The following is a 25071-nucleotide window of genomic DNA, read 5'->3' on the forward strand; positions in this document are numbered from 1 at the left end:
TGAGGTCGGATTCGGATTCAGCGCAGCAAAAACCTTCGGGTATACTAGGTCTGGTCTCTGGTTCCGGACCTTTGTCAAATTTTGTCGGCCTGTGTTATTCTTATCAAGCAACCAAAATTAAACTTTTTTAAACATTCAACTTTCCAAAATAAAGCTTAAAAAATGTTGGTTTAAAACATTTAACTCAATCGTTTAATAATGAACAAGTTATATAATGAAATTGCTTAAAATAACGTTATGTCACAACTCAATAATAATAAAGTATCAATTTTAGAAACTATAATTATACAAATTAAATGTCGACATTTATATCATAATTAATTAATTATAACAAAAAGTTTTTGGTAAATATATCATTCACGGCCGAAAATGCTCTCAAAACACGGAAAAAATACTATTTTTCAAACAAACAAGAGAATGGACGAATTTTTAAACATAAAACATTCAAATTTAACCCTTTGCCATTCACAGTGAAAAACCTGTAAAATTCCGTAGCCTTGACATTTTTGAAATATGACTTTGAGACACATTTTTTTATGACACCGATTTATATGTTAATAAGGAGGGTAATGAGCTGGAATTATATGTTGATATACACTGCACCTTAGGAATAATATGCTTAAAATTCTAAAAAATTAAATTAAAGGGCGGGAAGGGGTTAACCAAAATCCGTTGCATATTCAACTAAGACAGATGAATTTTAAACAAAAAATGATGACTTCCACCATTAAAGATGAATTTTTAATCCAAAACGGCGAATTTTCTATTCAAAAAGAAGAATGTTCGACAAAACAGTTGAATTTTCGACCTAAAGCAATTATACTTTTTGATCAAATAACTGGTTTCTTAACCAAATAGTTAACCTTTCAACCAAAAATAGTTGAATTTTCATATTGGGTTCTATTAATTCAGTTTGAATTTGAGTTAAAAAACTAGTAAAAGGGAAAGTTTCTTGAAAAAGGGAGAAAATAAGGGAAAAGAATGCAATCTGTAACTTTAAAATGTAATATACTGGCCTTTCTTAATCGATAAATATTGTTAACCTTTAAGGGTGTTTCTTCTGGTCTGCTGCTGAAATTAAAACTAACAATTATTTTATAAACTTGAAGGTTTTTTTTATTGAAAATTAGGCATAATTCGCGCTCTGCGTAAAATTTCCCGGTTTTTTCCCGATTTTCTTGGTTTAGACTCTAGTGGCCACCCTGTAGACTTAGAGTGGTTACAATTGATTTCACGTGACAACATTATGATGATTTTAGTTGATTGCAGTTATTGTAACGTGATTTTGTTGACTACAACTAATTTCACATGATTGTAAAACTGTTTGTACATTGTTGGCAAGATTCGCACACCCCTTGTTCAAAAGTATTTTACTATAAGGATAAAAACACCTCTTTTACTTTCAATGACCCAAACCTTTCTCCATGCACTTGAAACCTTTCTTTCTCGATGCGATCTGCGCTCGGTTCATACTCGATAAAAGTCTTTATCAACTTTGAATACACCCGCACGTGAAAAGGACCGGCGTGGTAGGATAAACCTCGTATCCATACATAATGCAGTAAAATAAAAATAAATAAAAAAACAGCTGGCTGTCGGGAGCTGATGGTTTGCAGCGGCCGGTGCTCTCACGCGCAGTCGCACGCGTGCACTTTCACAGATGCATAAAAGCACGCGGTTTCTGCGTTGCGAGCCACCAGCATGCACTCACACACACTTAAAAGTGGCGTCTGTGCCTGAGGCGCCACCGCTCTATGCCCCCTCTCTCCACCTCTTAACCCCACTCTTCATCACTCTCCCATTCCAACATTCACTTACACTCCCTTATGCATTCTTAACTTCAACATATACGAACTCACACATTTTAAAAGAAGAGCCGCGCGCCAGTTTAAAAACTATCAGCGGGTATTCTTCGATGCTTCGAGAGCGGCTGCCGCTCTTTTTCTGTGTGTGTGTGTGTTTGAAAATGTGTTAGTTGTTCTGAGTGTATAGGTTAGTCGTCCGGCTGTTTGATGCGGTAGCGTTTTTCAGAGAGAGTGAGTCAGGCGAAGTCGAGTTTCAACAAGTCAGTCTTTTGAGTGCGCTCAGTCTAAGAGGGTCGTGATACTGTTTGTTCTCAATATTTTAGTCATTATTTTGACATTTTCCTTCGCCGCGCAAATGTTTTTTAAATAAGACATAATTTTTTGTAAGTTAGGGTTCATTCATAAAAGTAACGCGAGTGACTTCAATATTAACTCAGTGTGTATTTATTATTGATGTAATAAATTTTTTTGAATTTAGGCTTTTCTATTTGTTTTGAGACTGTGGTTTTTGAGTTTTCTGCAATACTTTAGAGAGATTTGAAAGAGTGCTTCTTGAGAGTTTTTCGAAAATAATTAAAGAGTTGTTTTTGAATCTTGAGAAAAGATTTTACTGAATTGAAATTGGGAATTAGTGACTTCTTGGTATTCCTGTTGCTACTGAAAGCGAATGTACGGAAGACCCTGACATTGCGACTCTAGCACGCGCGCATACATCATGTTGCCGCGGGAATTGTTCGTTTTGGCGACGCTGACGACCCTCAGCGTCGCGACGTCCGCCGCCTCCATCGACTTTGATCGTGGGGATTATGAGGTGTTTCCTGATACCGAGGAAAAGTCTGCCGACGATAATGATAATGGTGAGTTAGATTACTGATTGCACTACAAATTACTAGTAGAAATCGGCAAAGTTTGGTGCAAAAACATAATTATATGTTCTCATTAGATTGCTACTTTATTGTAATGTAATGATGACGTTACTCGTGAAACTGTTGGTTAGAAGGTTGTTCTTATTATTGACAATACTGTTTTCAGCCAAAAAACAGGTGATGTCCCTATTCTGCAATTGCACCCATATTTGAAATAGCCTAATTAAGTCCAAATTTAAATCTTTAAAAATTGTATAATTTAAAATTAAAACTATATAAAGCATTTATGATTGATAAAATTGGCATTGAATCATTTTAAAATATACCATTTTAATTTTAACGAGCTTGAAATTGAAAAATTGACATTTTTTCAGGCTTATTTAACGTCGCATATACAGCTAGGTAATTAGCGACGGGAATAGGTTAACATTGGAAACGCTTGAAATGGAGTCACTTAAGAAAAAAGTTCAAATTCTACCATTTCAATATTTAAATTAAAGGCAATCATGAAAACCAGTTAAGATTCAGATGGTTCAAAACATGGCTAAATCACTACAAAATCCTATAATTTAAACTTTGACCATTTATTTGTTAAAGCGTTTGAAATTTAATAATTTAAGATTTTGAAAGCTCAAAACAGAATAATTTTTAATTGCCATTTTAAATTTTATATTTTAATTGAGATTTGAGATCAATTCCAAAAAATCCCAGGCCAATACAAATTTAACTCGATTCCACACAGAAAAATGGTTAACATTTAAAAATATTGAGAGAACAATTTTCCTGTAAATTTGTCTCATATTTTCAGTAAAATATTTGAAAAAATTCCATTAATTTTTTAAGAAATTCCAAGGATAACAGAAGAATTGACTAAAGTTAACAAAAAGAACGTATGCATTTTTTTGATGCATTGTTAATTCTAATTTATTAATAATAATTTACTAACTTCACTTGGTAAATTTCCTTTAAAATTACATTAAAAATAATATAAGTTAAAAATTAAAACGTATAATTATGAGAGGCATGAATAAATTCCCCACAAATTATATTTCCCCAATATTTATTTTACCCAAAAATCGTATTTGACTAAATATCAATCTGCTCTCATTTTTTCGAATTACAATTTGACATCGTTTTTATTTTACTTAATATCAAATTTTATTTTCCTAAATTACTAATGACACCGTTTTTATTGTTCCAAATACATGCATAACCTAAAATTAATTTTTGAATGGCTGTATAATGCTGCGAAATTCAAATCAACCAATCAGAATGTCAGATGTCACTTTCATATGAATGAATTTTCTGTAACATGCAGTTTCGATATACATGGGGATTATGACAGATGGCGTTTCGTCTAATTGAATTTTAGGTAACGCCCTTATTCGGAAATGTAGAAATTATGAAAAATGCTTATTGTGATAAATAAAGATGAGAGGAAATTGCTATTCAGTCAAATGATTACAAGTAAAATAAATATTGAGGAAAATTCAGTTTAAAAAATGTTCATGCGCCTATAGTTATCTAATATTGTATTTAAACTTGATTCAATTTCTTTTGAAATCGCAATTATTTTTTAAAGTTAGCCGATTGCAAAACTTGTAACATAATTGCTTACAACTTAGGTGAGTGGATAAAGAAGTAACTTGAAAGATTGATTTGTATATAAAATATTATCTTACTGATTAAATCAATTAGTTTTTAATAATAGATTTAATGCTTTCACGATGATTCATTTTGACAAAAAGAGATATTTCGGGTTCCAATCGTATAAAAAACTACGAATTTTGCCGTTCACGAATCATCGGCAAAATTCGTAGTTTTGTACACGATTGGAACCCGAAATATCTCTTTTTAACAATTAATTTTTATTGGCAGCAAATAAATTTTTTTGGTTCCAAACTCATACTTTTGGGTGAAATCAACTATTTTTGATCGAAAATAAAAACATTTTTTCGTTGAAATATCAACTATTACATCCTTTTGATTGACAATGCAACTACTTTGTTGAAAGTTTGACCTACTCTGTTAAAAATTAATGCTTTTTGTCTGTATTTTGAGTTCATAATTCAAATTGTCAAACAGTCAAATTGAATGTTTAAAAAAATCACTTTTCATTGGTTTGGCAGTCGTTGGATCCACATTATTTGAATCAGTCACGCTTGACTGATTTGAATTTAGAGAATATTCACAATAATTTAATGTATAATAAGTTCTTGGTCCCGTATGAGTAAATTCTGGGATAAAAAAGTATCACTTTCATTATCTCTAATCTCTAATACAATTCTCTTGGGATTATTTCCCATCCCAATTCACTTCACACTCGAGTGAATGGGTCAATTCCGTGGCTATGAATGGAAGGTGAGGAAGGAAAAAAAACGCCACGTCCGCGGTAAATCAGACCAAATAAGAGCGATCCGGTTGCCATAAGAGTGCAACTCGCCGCATCAACCGCAAATAAGATTCGCACATGCTGCATGCCGATCTCCACTCATTCACCAACGACGAGCAATCAATTTGCAACTTCACACTATCAGAACCATAGGTGAGATTTGAGATGCATCGGGTGCAAAATAAACGTCTGGGGATAAATCAGACAGCGATAGATTTACGGAGCAATAAATATTTAAATTTTCAGTTTCTACGATATAGAGCTTAAAGACGATGAAGTATGTACGTTGGGAGCCAGCAAGGCGCACGATTATAGCGGAATTACACGATCCAGCTCACCTATGTGACCATTGTCCACGTATTCATTATGTACCAGCTTTACAATTTTTATTCATATAGGCATTGTAAAGTCAGTTCTTATATTACATCAATTTTTATCAATTCATTTCATTTTTTAAATTAGGCAATTACTAATGATTAAGAATGTATCAATAATCATTTTGGGCCCCAATTAGAGATAAAAAGAATCGCATTCTTATGAAGTTAAGATAAAATTTATTGTCTGCGGAATACTTCATAAATATTTAACTCTTTTTCGAAGTTGTATAATATTGAGTGTCAATAGAAATAAGTTAAAATATCATTAACTATTTAATTATTTTATTGAAAATTTAACCATTTTGTCAAATTTTTTTTTAAATGCAACCGGTTTGTTTGAAATTCGTCTTTTTGGATAGAAAATCCATCTTCTTGGTGAAAAAAGTCATCTTTCTTAGATAAAAATCAACTTTTTTTGTTGAAAATTCGATTGTCTTCCAAAAAATTCGTCTTCTTGGCTTGAAAATTCAACTGTTTAGTTGGCAATGTAACTATTTTTGGTTGCATTTTAATTTTTTTTCGGAATTTCGAAGATTTAATTGAAATTTCAATTATTTGGTTAAAAATTCAAGTTTTTTCTTGTTGAAACTTGGCCTTTCTTACTTGGAAGCGGAACTATATATCGTTCTAAATGCAACTGTTTGGTTGAAAATTTTTTTTTTTCTGAAAATTCAGCTTTTTGGTTCACCTTTTCTGACTTAAAAGTCAAAACTTTCCGAAAGCATTCCAGTTTTTAACTTAAAAACTGAACTCTTTTGATGAAAATTGATCTCTTTTTTAGTAGAAAATCTTTTTTTCTTTCAAAATTCAAATATTTAGGTTTTGGGTAAAAATTTAAGTATTTTGTTCAAAATTCATTCTTTTCGTTTTCAGCTGAAAAATGAACTATTCCATTCTTGTTTGAAGATTTAACTTTTTTTTTAGTAGAAACTTGAACTATTTGGTTTAAAATTCATGCTGTATTTTGTTGAAAATTTGAACCTTTTTAGATTGAATTTTTGTTGAAGATTCATCATTTTAGTTATAAATTAATATCTTAATTTGAAAATGTAAGTATTTTGTTAAAAACGTTTTTTTTCCAGTTATTGGTTTTAACTGAAAATGTAAGTGTTTCATTTTTGATTGAACATTTATCTTTTTTCTCTGTAGAAAATTCAACTATTTGTTTCAGTATCAATGTATGTTGTCGAAAATTGGTGGTTTTGAGCAGAACATTATTCTTTTAGCTTAAAATTCATCTTGTTAGTTAGAAAATTAATCTATTTGGTTAAAATTGCAATATTTTTAGTTGAAAGTGTAGGAATATAAATCTAAAGTCACTTCTTAGTTTAATTTAGCCATTTTTTGCAAGTGTAATTAGTCGGTGGCAGCATTAGTACACAAATTTAAATATAAAATTTTTTGAAGTCGCCTTAACGCGTATTTATCGATGTCGTCAAATATGCAAGTGGACCAAGAAATTGGCGCTTTAAATAGATTTACTTGAAGCATGCTGAGTGTTACGAAAATAGCCATAGCTTTGTTACACAAACGTGACTGATCGATCGGCACGTTATTAATCGAAACTCGCAAATCGTTTTGCGCCCGACCAATATGCTGTAGCTTAAAGGCACGAATGTATTATTTGCATTTCAGCAGGTGCAGTTTGGACCGATATTTTTTCATCTTCACATTCATTATATCATGAAAAGTTAGTTTGATTTTATTCCTAAATTAACATTTTCAGTATTAGCAAAATCGAATTCTATCCACTTGAAATTAATCCTTGTTACAGGAATAAACCATTGCCAATCTTGATGACAATAATAATTTGAGCACACACTGGGTTGCATCTTGCATTTAATAAAATTGAAAATTAAGATTTGAACAGATTACAGCTTCCGGATTATTTAAACAGTTTCTGCGCGAACTTTCTTTAGAAACATACCTTTAAACTAAATATCAACATGAATGCCCATTTAAGCAAGATTAAGGACATGTGATCGTCAATAGCCATAGAAGTTGCGCGGATTTTTGTCAAAAGTAATAAATAATTTTCGCTGAATTATTAGAAAATGATAAAGAGCATGAAAAACGGGCGAGGTGTTGAACAAATAATAGGATCCAGACGTTCGTTTTCATGTTCTTTATTATTTTCCAAAGTTTCGGAGAAAAATATTTAAACCTTGGGGAAACTGATGTGGCTCATACGGATAAGAATTAAGGAGCCTTTAAGGAGCTCATTTTACGGAAACCATTCCGTTTAACATTTCTACCGAACCCTTCTGTGTACCTCGCACTGTTGCCAGATCTCGAAATCTCTAAGCATTTATTTCCATTGCACGCAATTCTGTAAATGAAAGAATGATCAATTAAAAAATAAAATCTTGACTAAATTTGTTGTAAAGTTTAGACTTACTCAACATTCATTTGTAATCAAATCGTATCTATGATTTTGGAAGTAAATTCTCAAAAAGCTTCTCCTGTAAAAAACAAATTCCTTTTTTAAAATTTAAAGAGTTGAAAAGCAACAAAAAGTTAGATTCGTTACACAAAAAAAAATTACTTAATTCAAGTCGAAAATTCGGCTTACTTTAAAGTGTCACAAAAAGAAGCATAGGCAATCTGAAACGGATAATTACATTTGAGCATTAAATTAAGGGAATATAGATTCCTGAAATTCAGGTCGGGACTATTTGAAATTCAGGGAGGCATGACCTGAAATATACTATCCTAACTGAAATTAAGGGTAATATTCCAACTAAAAACCAGGAATTTCTCACACCCTACCGATACTCATTAGCTGTTCTTATATAATAGTTATTCGTTTTAGAAAATATACAAGTTGGCTCACAAATTGAACTGATTTTGCTGGAGCACTTTTTTAAATCCGTGAAACGAAAACTCCACGAATTATGGAAACATAGTATCATAGGACATAGCCGACACTGACCACCTCGACATGAAGTATTGGAGTAGGATGCGACTAGAATAAACGGCCACGAGCTGTATAGTAGCGCAAGCGTTCTGTAATGTCATGCAAGGTAGTAGTACAAACCTGAAATTCAGGAAAGGTATATTCCTTTATTTTAGGCGACGAAAGCCTAGCAGTTTATTTCAGGTTGCCTTCAGCTTACTTTCAGAACTGAATACTTTAATTTAGGAGGACACTTTACTTTATTCCAGTAGAAAAATGCTGATTTCTCATTTAAGATAAGTTAGTGCTTTATTTAAGATAGTTTGCACACTTAAATTCAGGTACTTCCTTAATTCAAGTCAAATCTGAAATTAAGTCGAATATAACTTTAAGTATTTATTATTACTGTATATACTTGGATGGGTGTCGTCGTACTAATAATAATACTAAAATTAATCAAATTAATTTACTTTTAATTTTATTAATGAGAAATAATCAATAATTAACCATTCTCTTTCATGGAAATTCAAAAATTAAATTGATGAATTATTTCAAATTTCTGGTTTATGACACATCGACCGACAACGATAATCATGTGCAAAATTAAAAAAAAAAACAGTAAAGTGAACATTAAAAAAATATTTTAAATTTATGTTTTGAGAAAATAAGAAAGAAGGTTTTTAACATCAAAAAATTGCATAAATGTTACAAAAATGTATTTCCGGTTCACATCGGCAAAAATTCTTGTAAGAACATTCATTTTTATTTATTCTTAGAATAAAGCAATATGATATCACATTACCCCGAAAGGGAAATGGTTTAGTGGTATAATCATATATGTCATTTTTAGTCATTATTCTGAAAACGATATTAAATTAAGAGTATATGTGATAGAGTTGAGAGCAATTTAAATTGTGAAATAATGATAATAATGATCTAATATATTTTTTCGTAATCTATTGCTTGAAGAAAAGTGAGTATGTTCCGTAAGGGCATGTGATACTTCGTCGTGTGGTTAATCTGGTACGGTTCCCCCGGCCTTTTTTTCCACAAAAATGAAAATTTTTTAAAACATGAGTTCGGAGATGCTATAAAATATCATAGCGGACGTTCCCGGACTCTTTTTTTGAGGGATACAAACAAAATAATTATTGTGCTGAACAAAATTTTTATTCATGTGCACTATTTTGAGGTTAGGGTCGTTTTTCAGCTCTCTGTCATTTCAGTAATGTAGGTCTCTGTCATACCGAAGCTGTCGGTATAATTCAAGAATAATTATAGGAGTGAATTGTAACACATAACCTCGAAATACACACGTCAAATTCAGCAAACTACATGCATGTTCGCTATTATTCGCTATTATTAATTTAGGAAAAATACCGGGGGAACCTAAAACTGGTAAAATCGAGAATTTTTTAAGTATCATATGCCCTCAACGCCATCAAACATGATTACTCAATTTGCGCAGCTTTACCAACATCAGTTACAAAGCCTCCAAGAAGACATATTTTACGATCTAGCCACTTTTTTTCATAATAAATCATCGTGGAACTTTTACGCAATATTTTTCTCCCAATAGCGTCCAGCATCTAAATAATAATAATATTAATCATATTTCTTCGGAAAGATCATCGCATCTGGTTGTTATGCAGAAAATATTTGTGGAGATTAAATTAAGAGAAAAGTTGGCCGTTTTGCGTTCTGCGAATAAAGATAAGACAGCAGTTAATAATAATTAATAATAATAAGCGATTGCACTCAAGCGAGACTTTCTGCTTTTCGGATAAAAGTGTCGTGCGCTTTTGCAGAATCCTTCTGGATGACAAATACATGTAAACAACAATTTTATCATTTATTCAGCGTCTGAAATGTTGCGCAGTCCGACACTTTGTTTTCTAAGGAAAATCATCAGTTTTCTAACCAAATATTTTAAAGTTATTAAAAATGAACTTCGATGCTTATTTCAACTATTATTCTTTGGTCTGTAAATTATCAAAATTCCTATTTATCGTCGGCTCCACAGTCTTTCCTCCTACTCTTGTTTTTCCGTATATGTGAACTGAATTACTTGAATTCAATAAGAAAGTCCAACTATTTTTGGTTGAAAGTTCATTATTTTCCTCTGAAAAGTCTACTACTAAATTTCTGGTTCAAAATGCCTCGTTTCTGTTTTGAAATTTAATTATTTTGTTGAAAGTTGAACACTCTTTTTAAAATGTTATATTTTTTGGTTAAAAATTCAACTGCTTTGTTAAAAGTTCATCTTTATGGGTTAAAAATTCAACGATTTCATTGCAAATTTTTTCCTTTTTTTGGTTTGACAATTTATTTCTTTTTGTGAAAAGTTCATCTTTTTTTGTTAAAGCTGCAATTGTTTTGTTAAAAGTTAATCGGTTTTGGTTGAAAATGAATTGTTGTAGAAACTTCGTAGTTTCGCCTAAAAAATTCAACAATCTTCGTTTTTAAAAAAATTTTTCAATTGAAAATTTAACTATTTGGTAGAAAATTCAACTTTTTCGTTCAAGATTAACTCTTTCGTTGAAGTTTAAGTGTTTTTAAACAAATTTGTCCTTTTGGCTTCAAAATTTTATTTTTTGGATGAAATTTTTTTTATTTACTGACACAGTCTTTCTTAAATAAAAATGCAATGATTGTTAAATCTGGTTTGGCTGATGATTCAACTATCGTTGAATCTGTTCTGGCTCGGGATTTAACTATTTTGTTTAAACTTCCTTTTTTCATACAATTTAAGTATTTTTAATGTAAAACAAAAATCTTCTTTTGGTTAAAATATCAGCCATTACATTTTTTCTTGCGACTTCATATTCACTGGTCGGAAATACAATTACTTGGTTAAAAGATGAAAGAATTGGTTAATTCTTAAGAAACAGTAAAATCCCACCCCCAGCTCCCCCAATTTATATTATGTTATTTTTGGATGAACCCTTAATAAATTCACGAAAAAAATTAGTCTGACCCTGACAAAGAAGGGTCCGTGATGAAAATTTCAGAAGAAACCATCAGGTAATTTCCTAATCAGTGTAAGATTTGTATCTCGAGGATGATATACATATGAAATATTGATTGCACAAATATTTTGTTCGGTTATCGCTCCCCGTGACCCATTTACGAGACAATAGGCAGTACTGGAATTAAATGTATTCGCATTGGTTGTAACAGAAGCCATCAGCAGAGTTGACATTTACGAGTGACTCGTTCTTTTGGTGCTTCTGACGTGTTGACGCGTCTTGCACTTCTTGCACACAAGCTCAAAATTCTGGTCTGTGTGTACATTAGCGAACAAGCGCCACATTATACGCGTAATTGGCCAATTTCTAAACTTTCTTTGCTGCGCTTCAAGACCACTTGTTATCCGCTGTAATTCGCTTCTTCTTTCAGCCAGACGTCGGCATTGCCATACAAGAGACAGACATTCTGCGGAGACGGAAAATTGCGTCTTTCGTAATAGCTCGAGAGAATTCGCAGGAAAAAAAACTTCATTAGCTTTGTTGCTTTCCTTCACTTGCGAAAGTGACTTTCTCTACTCATATACTCCATAATTTAAAGTTTAAACCATAACATTGAGAACTAAGAACCATAAACGGATAAACTAGTTCTAAAATGTATTGTACCTATACATTGTGTTAGGGTGGCTGTAGGTCAGGGAAATCAGGAAAAATCCAAGGATTAAAAAAAAAATCTTTCAAAAGTCAGGGAATTTATATCAGAGGCGCTTTAAATAGCTGTCAAGGATAATAAATATGAATTTTTTATTTAATTTAGAATTGTGGTATTCCGTTTATAAAAGATTCTGTGTTAAAAATTGTATGACAGTGAAAATTTAGGGAATTTTGAAAATGAAGTTTTGCGGTCACCCTGGTATGTTCTTATTGTCAGTAATTTTTCTGTCTTGTATTTCTATTTATATGTTGCAGCTGCGTCCTCCTGACAATAATATTTTCATTAGAAAAATTTATTATTTGGTTGAAAGTGTAACAATGATGTTAAAAAGTCATCCTTGGTTGAAAATTCGTCTTTTTGAGTTGAAAATTGAACTATTTTCACAGAAAATTCTTTAGTATTAAAATTTCAAGTGAAATCTTTGTTGGTTGTATATTCAAATTTCTTTTTTAAAATTCAACTATTCAGTGAAAATTCAACTTTTTAGTTAAAAATTAAACATTATATAAAAAAGTCGTCTTTATTGCTTTAAAGTTTAATTGTTTGGTTTTAAATGGAATTGTTTGGTTAAAACTTGAAGCTCAATCTTTTTCTACCATTTTGTTTGAAAATTGAAGAAAATTCATTCTTTTGGATTGAAAATTCATCTTTAGTGGCAAAAAAGTCATCTTTTTTGTTTGACATAAATAAATACATTTTTTAATTTTAATTTGAAATTCTTTTATTCAGTTTATAAAATATTTTATGTTAAAACTGTTACAAGCTTAAAATGCTGGTTTAAAAATGTTGATGGTCAGGGAAAAATCAGATTATGTGACCTTGATATGAAAGAAAATTATATACATATATTTTTAAAAGAGGCGTGAAATGGTAATTTGAAGATCATTGACACTCTGTCAACATATACTTAAAAGGCAAGAGGATATTCTTCAGCTCCTTTATACAAGATGCTTTCAAGCTCCTTTAATCCTGATCTCTCATTCACTGACCTGTATCGACAATAGCCCGAGATTCTATTGAAAACTCTTGAAAATATATACCTACCGTACTTTGTCCACAAAAGGTTTTGGATTACTTCTTTTACATTGCAGTCGAGTATCTATGCTTCTAATTATTAGAGATATTCTATCTCTTGCTCTTTATGTCTTAAAGTCAAGTTTTTTGTTTACATTTTTAGAATTATTTTGATGGTACAACCTACAATCTACATCATATTGCAGCAGAAGCAATACATTTTTTCAGATGAAATTAATTCAAGCGGTGAAATAATTAATAAGGCAGATGTCGAATACCTGATAGTCTACTTTCAGAGTGATTTAGATTTAGAATTAATGAATGTAGGTAACGAAGTCTCGCTTTATCTGATTGCTGATTTTAAATTGATTTGTCCAGTCCTCCACTATCAGCATGTATAATATTATATCTACATGTATATGTATATGGGAGAGAAAAAAACATTCTTGATGTGACAAGGGTTAGGATTTGTAAATTTAATGATGTGTTCTAATTTTGATATCAATCACCTTAAACTTGTTTTTTTGAAGTGATTTTTGATAAAAATCTCAAAATACTGGTTGAACTTCCAATAATTAAAAGTATCTTGTATTTTTTTATGAACTAACAGTTGTTAGAATAGGGAAGTACTTATACTTTGTTGCCTGTAACTGTCAAATGATCAGATAATCTTTATTGTTTGTTTTATGTACCTGCAAGGCACACTTTATTCTGTAATGTATTCACGTTTTATTCTGCTATATATAAAAAGATAGATTTTAAACAATTTCAAATAGAATCAATTTAGTGATAACCTTCGAAGCTAAGCTGCTTTAAAATAAGAGTTTATAATTTATATTGTTCCAGCTACAAAATAATAATTTGCATACGTATTTTACTTTTTCGGACACGTCTACTAAGGGGTATAAAAAAAGTCGAATCTCAACTTGTATTTTTCGAGCCGAGTATCTTCTATTTTCTGTATTATCTATACCGAAATTCGGTGGGCGTACCTTGGGGAAACTGGAAATTGGAATTTCGTAAATAACAAATATATCAGGATCAAATGAAAGTAATAAGGTAACGGTCATATAAAAAAGTCATTAATTTCAAAAATCAGAACGTCAAGTACATAGTTTAAAAAAAGTGTAAATGGATTATTATTAAAAATTCAAATCGATAAATACTTTGGAGGGAATCAACGAAATGCAGGAATATTTAAAGATGTGAATCATTTTTACAATCTATTTTCAGCAATGCTATAACTTCAGAAAATGTTGGCTGCATTCAAACAAATTGTTCTTCTTGATTAGATATTAAATGGAAAAAAGCTATTTCTCAAAGGAATACGTCTCTGTTTTTAAAAGAGATATTTCTGAATGCATTTAAAATCGTAGTCTGAAGTCGCTTTTAGAAAAAACTGTGTTTTATGAATGAGAGATTTTAGATTCTTTTGTATTCAAAATTCAATAATTTTTTTGAAAATTCATGTACTTTGTTGAAAATTCCTCTTTTTTTGGTCGAAAATTAATTTGCTCATCAGAAATTCATTTTTTTTTAAATTGAACTATTTGTTTAAAGAGCTTGAACTTTTTTATTGAAAATTCTTTGTTTTTTATTTGTTTGATAAGATTCATTTCTTTGGTTACAAATTTAACTATTGTGTTGAAAATGCGTTTAATTTTTTTTTGTGAATTTATATTCTGTATTGGATTGGCCAGAAGTCTTCATCGTTTTTATTGTTTCATCTCGCAATGCTTTCTACCAAATTATAATGAACAGTAATCTATGATGTGTGAAATAAAACTATGAAAATCATAAAGACTTTCTGGCCAACCAAAGTTGAAAATTCAACTATCTGGTTGAAAATAGATCTTTTTGAGTTAAAAGTCGTATTTTTCATTTCCGATTTAGCTTTAATTTCAATTCATTTTAATCCAAAATGAAGGTAAATATAACGAACAAAGAAAACTAAGCTAGTTGACATGAAGCCAAAATTCCACATCATAATATCTTTCTCATGTCTCCATGATGATTTCATCGAAAGCCAAAATCTGAAATGCGTTATTCGTCTGGAATTGACCATTTTAACGGCGACAGACAGAAGTCGAAAGAAAAGCAATAAAGTGTCCGCTCCTTTGTCTACTAAATAATTACATGGCGCCGCAACGCATTCGAAAAGCTCATCCTTGCGACTCAGACGGGCGGACGTAACACGATTCACACACGTGCGCTCCACAAGAGTCACATATGCACTCACACGAGAATTCCGGTGGCGCCTGGCGCACATAGTCTACACGGCTGTGCATGCGTGCGTGACGAGCCGTGTACCACATTGCCATTGGCTTAACTTACACGCATATATAAACGTGTAAAATGTATTTACGTGTAACCACGTATTGTGTGTGTGTGTGTGTGTGTGTATATGTGTCTGGGGATATACACATGATCGTAATGAGTTTCTAGCCTACCGAAGCCAGTTGGCATACGGAAGTGGTGGCTGTCACATTTGTACCCTACTTAACAGCCCAGCAACGGGCTAAATTCCGCGGATAATCCACTGTAAGTGGAAAAGAGGAAACCTCTCTGAAAACGCACTTAACACGATAAACGCAAAGTAACTCATACTCTTTTATTTAACATGTAAAATGGATTATAAGTACCTCGTAAAGAGCAAACGCCAAATGGTACTCACGCTTTTTACGCAACTTGTCATGAAATTATGCGAAATTACATGGTGTTTTATTCACATTGTTCATGGGAAGAATTCCTTGCTGAAAATTGCACTCATTTTCCTGCACATGTGCATTAGGGTTGGTAGTAATTTTTTTTGTTTGAAAATCCAAAACGAAGTCATACAATTTTTACTACTTTCACGAGTCCTAACTTAAATTAAACAATTTTTTGGCCTATTTTTTTACCTAAAAAATACCATGATTCGTGAAATAATATTTCTTTTATATTTATTTCTTTTTGTGAATAATTTTGCATCGATTCTTGGAGTTACACATCAAAGATTGGGGGTCGGTAATGTTGAGACTCAAGTAAAAGCTGGCGTCCTTTAGAACTTAGAACTGAGACTCCATTAGAATACTTTATGAGAGTTCCTTTTTAGTTCGTTGCAAGATAGATAGTGGCAGATGCTTATGTTTTCAACTGCACATGTAATGAAAAGCGCTAATCAATATTCCAAATCAATAAATAAAAAAAAAGTTTTTATTTTTTTACACAAATTAAATTTAATAATAAAAATACCTAACTTTTTAAAGTAATTTTCACATTAACAAATGACACATCTCATGTGCATCAGGGATTTTTTTCGAAGCGTGCTTGAAATTTTTTAAACTTTTAATATAAAATTAAATAGCAATGTTTGTTCATTTGCGAAAGTAACTTTAATATCACTAAATTTATCCTAATTTAAATCAAATGGCTTTTTATAATTTTCACTAATCTCAGAAAAATATCTTTGATTCGTAGTATTGATTTTAAATATGTTAAATATGTACTGAATTTTAAGTATGCAAATAAAATAATTTTTCTGGAACTATTATTGAAATTATGAACTTCATACCTTTTGAGCTTAGACAGTAGCCGTTTATACAGAAGGTGAAGCGAATGCGCATGCGCGGGGTAAAATTATGATTATAATCGTACCCTGCACACGCGCATTTGTTGTTGTCCGTGTATAATTATGGCCGTGTCAACCTACACTCAAATGTCAGATGTGATAAAATTGTAAATCATACCTTCGTTACATAAAATATCGTATATGCACCAAGAGGCAAACTTCTCTTTACTCTCGCGTGTTTGCAAAACTTGCGCTTGAGTAAACAGTTCGCCTCCTAGGAACGCAATATAATAACTTACTATTATTAATTTACTTAATTATTTAATAATGATATTTAATACATTTAATGTGGTGGTCCAAACAAGGATTTTTTTAATGACTCTTTTACTAATTGTTCCTTTTGGCGCCGAAAAGTTTCTTGAATTTTTGCAGTATTTTGAAAAATAATTAGGACTTTTTCAAGCCAAATTGCTGCTGTTAGCGGAATATTTTAGTTTTAAATAAATCCATAATTCTGTTTTTAGTTAAATATATCACCTAGGTTTTTGACAGAATTAAACAAAAATATTTTGAGTTCTCGGAAACACATTTGTGCAAAAATAAAATGCTTATTTTCTTTTAATTACCACTGTTAATGGACTTTTTAAATTTATTATACAAGAGACCCCGTAATATATTTTCTTAATTCTATCAAAAATTTAGGTGATCGAACGAAAAGTTTCAGACAATTTGTTGTGTCCAAGCCGGCATTTACTTGAATAAAAAAAACTCAAAACCTTTACCAATTTTTTAAAAACTTGTTTTCATTTTTTAAACTATATAGGAATTGTAGTACTGGGCCAATACTAGTAGACCCCTAATAATTATTATTTTCTGTATACTTTCTATATAATTAATAAATTCTCAACATTTAATAACAAGAAAAAATTGATGGTGACGAAATGTTTCAGGAGATAGGTCAAACAGGGTACACGCGAGGTGGGTATACCAAACTGAGATAAACTGAATTGCAAATCTTTTCGGTGGACTCTTCTAGAGCCAGCAAGTTAAATACATTTAACCACAGAAAGTTGACTTCAGTTTGGTGTAATCAGTTGACTATTACCCTGCGCTTGAACGTTTGCAACGTTTTGAAATCCCCGTTTCTTTCTGTGTAGGTATTGCTTCAAATATATTCGAACAACAATACCTTTCTATTATGGTAGAACTTTAGACTTTTATTTTTTTCATTATTTTTATTTTTATTTTATAAAGAAGCTGGATTCTTCAGGGTAGTAAAATATACCCTTTATACATATATTATCTGTCCCATAAAACTCATGACATTGGAGAACGAAAGGTTTTGCTTGCGGCAAATTCAAATTAGAAAGTAATACGTTTTCTGTGAAGTACTGAAGGTTAGCAGAAAATGTTTGCATTGTACATATCTAATGCAAAAGTCGTAAGGCACATAACTACTTGCACGCTTTATTCGCATGCTCATTAGGATTAGATGGAACGAACTACAACGAGATTATTACAAGGGAAAACAAGCTCGTAAAAAGATATTCATGGGAAATCTCGTAAATTGCAGACAATTACTGCTTCCCTGCTAATGCCACTATCGCAATCGGGATTATAAGAATCATGTTGTGCAATCTCTTAGCTTTATGGTGCAATATGTCAAGAATATATTTTTATTCCTTTATACTTTAAATGCCACGCTTTGCATAGAGAAGTACATATTTTAACCAATTTTTTAATTAGTTTGCTATTTAAATTCATAAAGATTCCATTGTTAAACGTCAATTTCCAAAAGTGCGTAAAGTACGGTGTAGTTTTCACTTTTTGAGTTTGACCAAAGAGGACATGGAAGCAAGTGAAAGGGCAATTAAAATTATCATCGTTCCAGATAAGATGCAACAAAATTCACACCAATGGTATTCTGTGTGGGGTAATATCAGTTTGATAATATTTTATAGTGAGTAGTAAATGAATGTTAAATTTAAAATAAAGGAAGAGTGATTGAGTAAACATGAAACGAGGAAAGTAAACTCGAGAACCACGAGAGAGCATTTATGCCCAGAGGATTATAATTAATGGTCACCCTGGAGATAGCGATATGTAAGTAGACAAACCCTCCTTTCAACCGTCAGCCATTAGGCAAAAAAGACAGTGTACTTTTGCGTTCAGGCAAAAACAGTTCGGGCAAATAATCAGCTCGTTATCGACGCGATCGAGCGGACGCATAAATCAGGGAACTGGATCGACTTTTACTCTCAGCCTCTCCAAAATGGCCTCATCCAAACTTTCGCACTGAGATTTGCCCGAGTCTTCTCTTCTGCTACAAAAATAATCCATGAGTCTTTTAAAAAGAAAAATCAATTTCAACTAAAATCAAGAATCTTCAACCAAGAAACTTAATTTTGAATAAAGTAGTTCAACTTTCCACCAAAGCAGTTGAGTTTTTAACTAAAAGAGATAAATTTCTCATCAAAATTGCAATAGGTAAATTTTCTCTTAAAAAATTAATTTTCCACACGAAAAACAACTAATTTTCAATAAAATAGTTGAATTTCCTACCACACTAGTTAATTTATTAACCATATAATTTAATTTTCAACTGAGAAGATTAATTTTCTACAGAAAAAGACGAATTTTGAACTATAAATACATGAATATTTAACCAAGTAATTTAATATTCAACTAAAAAACATAATTTCTTAAACAAGTAGTTGATTTTTCAACATAATTGTTAAATTTTCAAATCAAAAATATGAATAATTTAAAACAATAAAAAACATCAAATTTCCAAAAAAATTGTTAAAGCCTATGTAAATTACTTCGAATTATATAAATTACTCTGGATTACAAGTTAATTACTAAGATTACTTGAATTTCTTTGGATTACCTGAACTACTCAGGGTTTTTTCGGATTAAAAGCGGATTACTCAGGATTACACTGGATTACCGGATTGCCAGGGTTATTTTCCCCACAGTTAGATTACTTTTTCAACACTTATACTGTCGTGATTTGGAAGAACACCGTTAACTGCGTTCAGGTCACTTATTCGATTTTCAGTTAACGCTTTTCTTCTAAATCACGACAGTATAGAATTTGCTATAAAGGCTCTAAACTTACATATAACTGTAAACTTTTTCCCGCTAAGTGATCATCAAAAGTGCGTCAGTTGCAAAGCAATGATAAAAAATTGAAAAGTTCCTTTACAACAATGTAGCAAAGTTTTTTATTTCAAAGTTAGCACAGCTTCATGCCTTATTTATCGAGGTGGAAAACTTCGAGGGCGACAATTTAATGTTGACAAGTCGCTGAGTGATAGGAAAAAAGATGGCTTGTCGGAAGTGGACCATCAGCCATTCTTATTTCCCTCGTCTGCGATCTACGACCATTAAAGTACCGTAGTGTATGTGCCAATTCCGCCAATGGTGCTGCAGTTGGGATTACAACAAGTTTAATAAAACAGAACAAATGTTCAAAACATTCGAGCTTATATTTGTAACTACTGCCTGCATGGTACCGTATATAGATGTTCGCCAACCTTTTTTTCGTATTTTAGTTATTTTTTCCCCTCGAGAGTTGTACTGACTATGCTATCTTGGCTGCGTGGGGGAACAGGATTTGTTAATTTACGATTAACGAATGCGAACTATAAATTAAAAGGGGGTCGGGAGCGAGAACGATCCGTTTTCATTCGCGGCGCATTCCGCCTCTGCTAAGTGACTCCGTTTGTACGCCTTTTAGTGAACTCTTTATCTTGCAGCATGTCACTCTTATTATTTGGATCTTTTGTTCCGGCAATTGTACTTAGTGTAAAATAAAATTAAGTGGGCGGTTAAGATTCTTGGCCATTCTCAAGGATGTACTGAAGAATGTGGATTGTGCAGTTCAGACATGTTCAATGTTCATTATTCAACTTCTTTTTATAGTTTCATCGTAAATTTCAAGGGTATAATTTTTGGACAAAGACAAGGAGAAAAGCTAGTCAATGTCTTCATGTGTTTTAACTCACTTTCGAATAAAAATAATTTATATTCAACTATTACGTTTTTCGTTGAACACTAAATCTTTTTGCTCGATTATTAATCTTCAGTTTAGTTGAAAATGAATTTTCTTGCTTGAAACTTGATTTATGAGTATAAAATTCAACTAGTTAGTTAAAATTCATCTATTTTGTTCAAAATACAATATTTATACTTGAAATGTTAGGATTTTCCAGCGTGTAATATTGAATTTAATATATCCTGAAACTTTTGAACGTTTCTGAATGTGGTCCAATGAAACGTTTCTTTGACTAACTTCTCTAACGGGGCAGTGAAAACGGTTTGCGTTTTACTTTTCACACATCAAGTATATAACTAATTACTTTAGTTGTAAATTTTAAAGTGATTTAGTTGCTTTTTCAGCTCAGTAAATTAGAATCTTTTTAATAATCTTCAAAATAATATTTCTGAGAGAAAATATAATTTATATACGTACCGAAGTATATTTTTTATTCATCAAACTATCACAGAAAAAACTAAAGTTAAATTTTGTTGTATGTAAAATTTCCCGTTGTTAAAGTTTACATGCTATTATTTGATGAAAGTTTATCCTACGCTGGGATAGAAGCTGTTGTCTGCTCCGGTGTCCTTAGCAGAAATGGGAAAACGGCAAAGTATGAGTGAATTCGAGTTCTAAATCGGGACACGAGATTTAAAAGAACACAGAAAAAACAAAAGTTGAAATTTGTTTTAGATAAGACTTGCAACAGTTAAAAATTAAACATATTTCGGTGAAAATTTCAGCGAGGTTAGGAGAATAATTCTGATCTTGTCTACTGCGTGACGCTGAAGTGAGAAAATTTCGGTAAAACATGTAGAAGCAGCAACAGAAAACACGAAAGAAAATGGGTCTTGCTGATATATCTCCCCTGAAATAAATTAGACTATTTTAGATGCATTAGAACATATTTAATACAATTTAGCAAAAATCACAAAAAAGCAACTGACAGGCCGGAATCCCCAGTTCCCTCCAATTTAATAAAGTTAAACGACGATAGGTAGCGCTGGCGTCGCAAGTTCTCGCTACATTTCGAATAAAAATGGAGCGATTATAAGGCGAACGATTATCCTGGCAAGGTTAAAAATCGAAAATTATCTTCGATTAATGTGAACTTTATCCGGCAAGGTTAATTGTTGTTCCGGTGAATCTTTCCCCTGGAATCGATGTAAACTTTATCTTTCGTTTTTTCTGTGTATAGGACGTTATGCATATATCTTAATATTATATTCCGTATGCGATATGATGCGGCATGCATGCACGCATGCATACGGCGTGTATTGCATGCATTCATGCCTGCAACTCAGAATGCGTTGAATTCAAAACGAGTTCCATCAACGATGCACCAGCAATATTTTGCCATTCCTATTTCGCTTGGTCTACAGTTGAGTAAACTGGTATCAGCGATTAATGCTCTATCTTCAATCAAGAGAATCGTAAACTTTATCTCGTATGTCCTTACATATAATTTCATTATTTATTTACTCCATGCTTCAATTTTTATTAAATACTTTTGAAAAACAATTAAATTAACCCATTACGAAGTAAAAGATGCATATACACTTATAGAACACACTGGTTCAGAAGTTCGATTGTAGGGAGAAGAGAGGAATTTATCTACGAAAAAAATCGTCTTTTTTTTAAAGTAATTTTTTTCTTTTAAAGATACGAGTGTACGTAATAAACAAAATGAATCAATGTAACAGTTTTATAGAAATCAAAAATTGTATAAAAATAGAAAACAAACACTCGCGCGATTTGCAAATAAAAATATTTAATGAATATTAATACAAACTCTTTGCATTTTTTAGTATCTATTATACCAAATAATAAAAAAGAAAAAACGACCTTATTTTTGATAATTGATGGAAATTGATATCTTTCGTAACAGAATTATTGAATCATATTTTTGTATAGACAATCAAACCGTTGCATTTTTGTTTAAAATAACCGATTTGCGGTTGAAAACGCCAACATACTCTATTATTGTTAAAATATTGTAAATCTGATTTTAAAAACTCTAATAAAACCAAAAATTGTATACAAAAATTTCGAATTTAATGACAGATTAACTTAAAATTGTTCAAAAGTTCTGAATCATCTTTGAAGTCTAATAATTTTCAAATAAAAATCTCAGTTACCGTTAAAAAACACTGACAAAATTCGAAATTGTTTGAGCTTGTAGATTTTATTATTTTAATCAAAAACCGTTGGATTTAAATTGAATCGTTTTTGTGTAAATAGTTAATACTCTTTAAAATATGATAATTTATAATTGATAATACCTGTGAAACAAGTGATTGTAACAGTACAGAACATAGGTATCGTCAGGAGTTTCTTCCAGTTTTGGGTCAGAATCCTGAATAGTGTGCTATATACAGTGTCAGTATTAAATTTCCACCTGGGTTGTATTTCACATCAAAATTATAAGCTGATAAATCTCTTTGTCTACACTCTTTCATCATGAAAGTGACATATATATATTTAAAAATTTGTCATAAGGACAACCGCAGAATTTCAGCCACAACCACGTCTCACGACCGTGAGATAGGTTGTTACAGTCTGTAAAGAAATCAATACGACAATCCAGCAAAAGCTTCGTGCACCCTAAGAACACGGAGCGACCCAAGGACTACCGCCCTCTCCATTTTCCCCCCAAGTGTTTTAGCATATTGTTGACACGCAGGGATGCATTTTAGGCCGTTAGCAAGTGAAAGCTTGGCACCTCCAAGAGCGCCGATGATCAGGACGATTAGTTTAACAGAATATTCCGGGTACAATCGTTGCAACTCCCTTATAAGGTCTCGATACCTCTCTTTCTTTTCATTCTCCTTGGCTATGATGTTTTTGTCAGCTGGTGCCGAAAATTCGATAACGAGCATGGTTCGCTTCTCGAAGTCAAGAAGAACCATGTCAGGCCTCGAGTGAGCAACAGAAACAATTGTCGAGAATATAAAGTCCAGTATATGCGGCACTTCCCATTGTCGGCAAATGACTCGATTTCCCTAGGAGCATTTAGAGGAGCGATATTAAGGTTAATGCGGTAAGAGTGATAGAGATGGTAATAAAGCACTCTTAGTGCCGCATTGTGCCTTTGAACGTAGGTCGTTCCCGCGTGAGTTGGATAACAAGTTAGTATGCAAGCTAAATGCTCGGAGTGTGCATGGCACGCCCTGCAGCTATCATCAGGAATGTCTTGGCTCAAAATGTAGCGACGGTATGTTAAGGTGGAAATGACACCGTCTTGGCATGCAAAAATGAAACCCTCCATACCAGACTTCAATCCGGGCGATTTAAGGAAAGCAAACGTTAACTCACAAGACATTGACTGATCCTTCACATTTCTGTGGAAGATACCGTGCATCCTCTTATAGAGGAGCTGTTCACGAAAGTTTTTCTCTTGTGCTTTCTTAATCCGGGCTTTCTGGAGTGAGTACTCGAGACAGATAAGATTTGATGCATTTTGCTCACCCCAATACTGAAGTCAAGTCCGAGTGTTTCAGCAGCCTCCTCCGCTGCTTTGTACAGAAACGCTCCTTTGCCCACTTCTTCGTGATTCCTGACCATTTTAAGAAGAGGGTCTCTTCCATTTGCAACTCTATGTGCTGTACTCAGAATAATCCTGTTGTGAAGACATTTAAGAACGGAAGACTTAAAATGCATGCTTTTGTTCATGTGCATAACCATTCTTGTCCCGATATCAAGGGATCTGAGCTCGTTCTTCGTCCATGGAACTACTCCAAATGAATAGAGTACTACCGGGACGGCAAGCATGTTCGTTGCAGATACTTTGTTCCTGGCTGAAAGTTCGGAAGACCAAATCTGCCGGATGAGACGTTTGTATCTGCTTCGGAGAGTATCCTTTATAGATGCCACATCCTGAATGCGGCTCTGTGGCACGCCCAGGTATGTATAAGTCACTCCAGCGCAAAGGTGACGTATAGCGCTTCTATCAACGATCTCAGGATCTTCAGGGATGCCATTAAGTTTTCCTCGCTTCAAATAAACCTTGGTGCATTTGTCTAACCCAAGTTCCATTCCAATTTTCTTATTATATCGTTCGACAATCCCTTGAGCTAGATGTAGTTGCTCTTTGTTTTTAGCATAGATCTTAAGATCGTCTATGTAAAATACATGAGTGACCTTGTACTTTCGATCTGAAAGTTTGCCGCACAAGTACCCGTCGAAATGGCGAAGTGCTAGAGATAGTGGCAATAATGTAAGGCAAAAGAGGAGTGGGCTCATAGTGTCGCCCTGAAAGACCCCTCTCTGAAAGGTGACCTTGTTAGTTGTCACACGATTTTTTCCAGATGAAATAGTAAATCTTGTTTTTCAAAGCGGCGTCAATCTCTCTATGCACCTAACTATTTGCGGATGAACCTTTAAGATTTCCAAAAGACGGATGATAAGTCTATGGGAGGTCGAATCGAAAGCTTTCCGATAATCAATCC

At 32.4% G+C, this 25071-nt stretch overlaps 1 protein-coding gene across 1 annotated transcript in view; it reads left to right on the forward strand.

Moving 5' to 3' along the window:
* Positions 1-2027: 2027 nt before the first annotated feature.
* The window catches only part of LOC117175095 (BMP and activin membrane-bound inhibitor homolog), a 64518-nt gene continuing 41474 nt past the window's right edge, over positions 2028-25071 (forward strand). Inside the window, exon 1 of the mRNA XM_033364643.1 lies at positions 2028-2662. Coding sequence (XP_033220534.1) covers positions 2521-2662 — 142 coding nt within the window. The 5' untranslated portion in view covers positions 2028-2520. The remainder of the gene's footprint in view (positions 2663-25071) is intronic.

This window comes from Belonocnema kinseyi, chromosome 6, assembly GCF_010883055.1.
Source record: "Belonocnema kinseyi isolate 2016_QV_RU_SX_M_011 chromosome 6, B_treatae_v1, whole genome shotgun sequence".
NCBI classification, from domain to species: Eukaryota; Metazoa; Arthropoda; class Insecta; order Hymenoptera; family Cynipidae; genus Belonocnema; species Belonocnema kinseyi.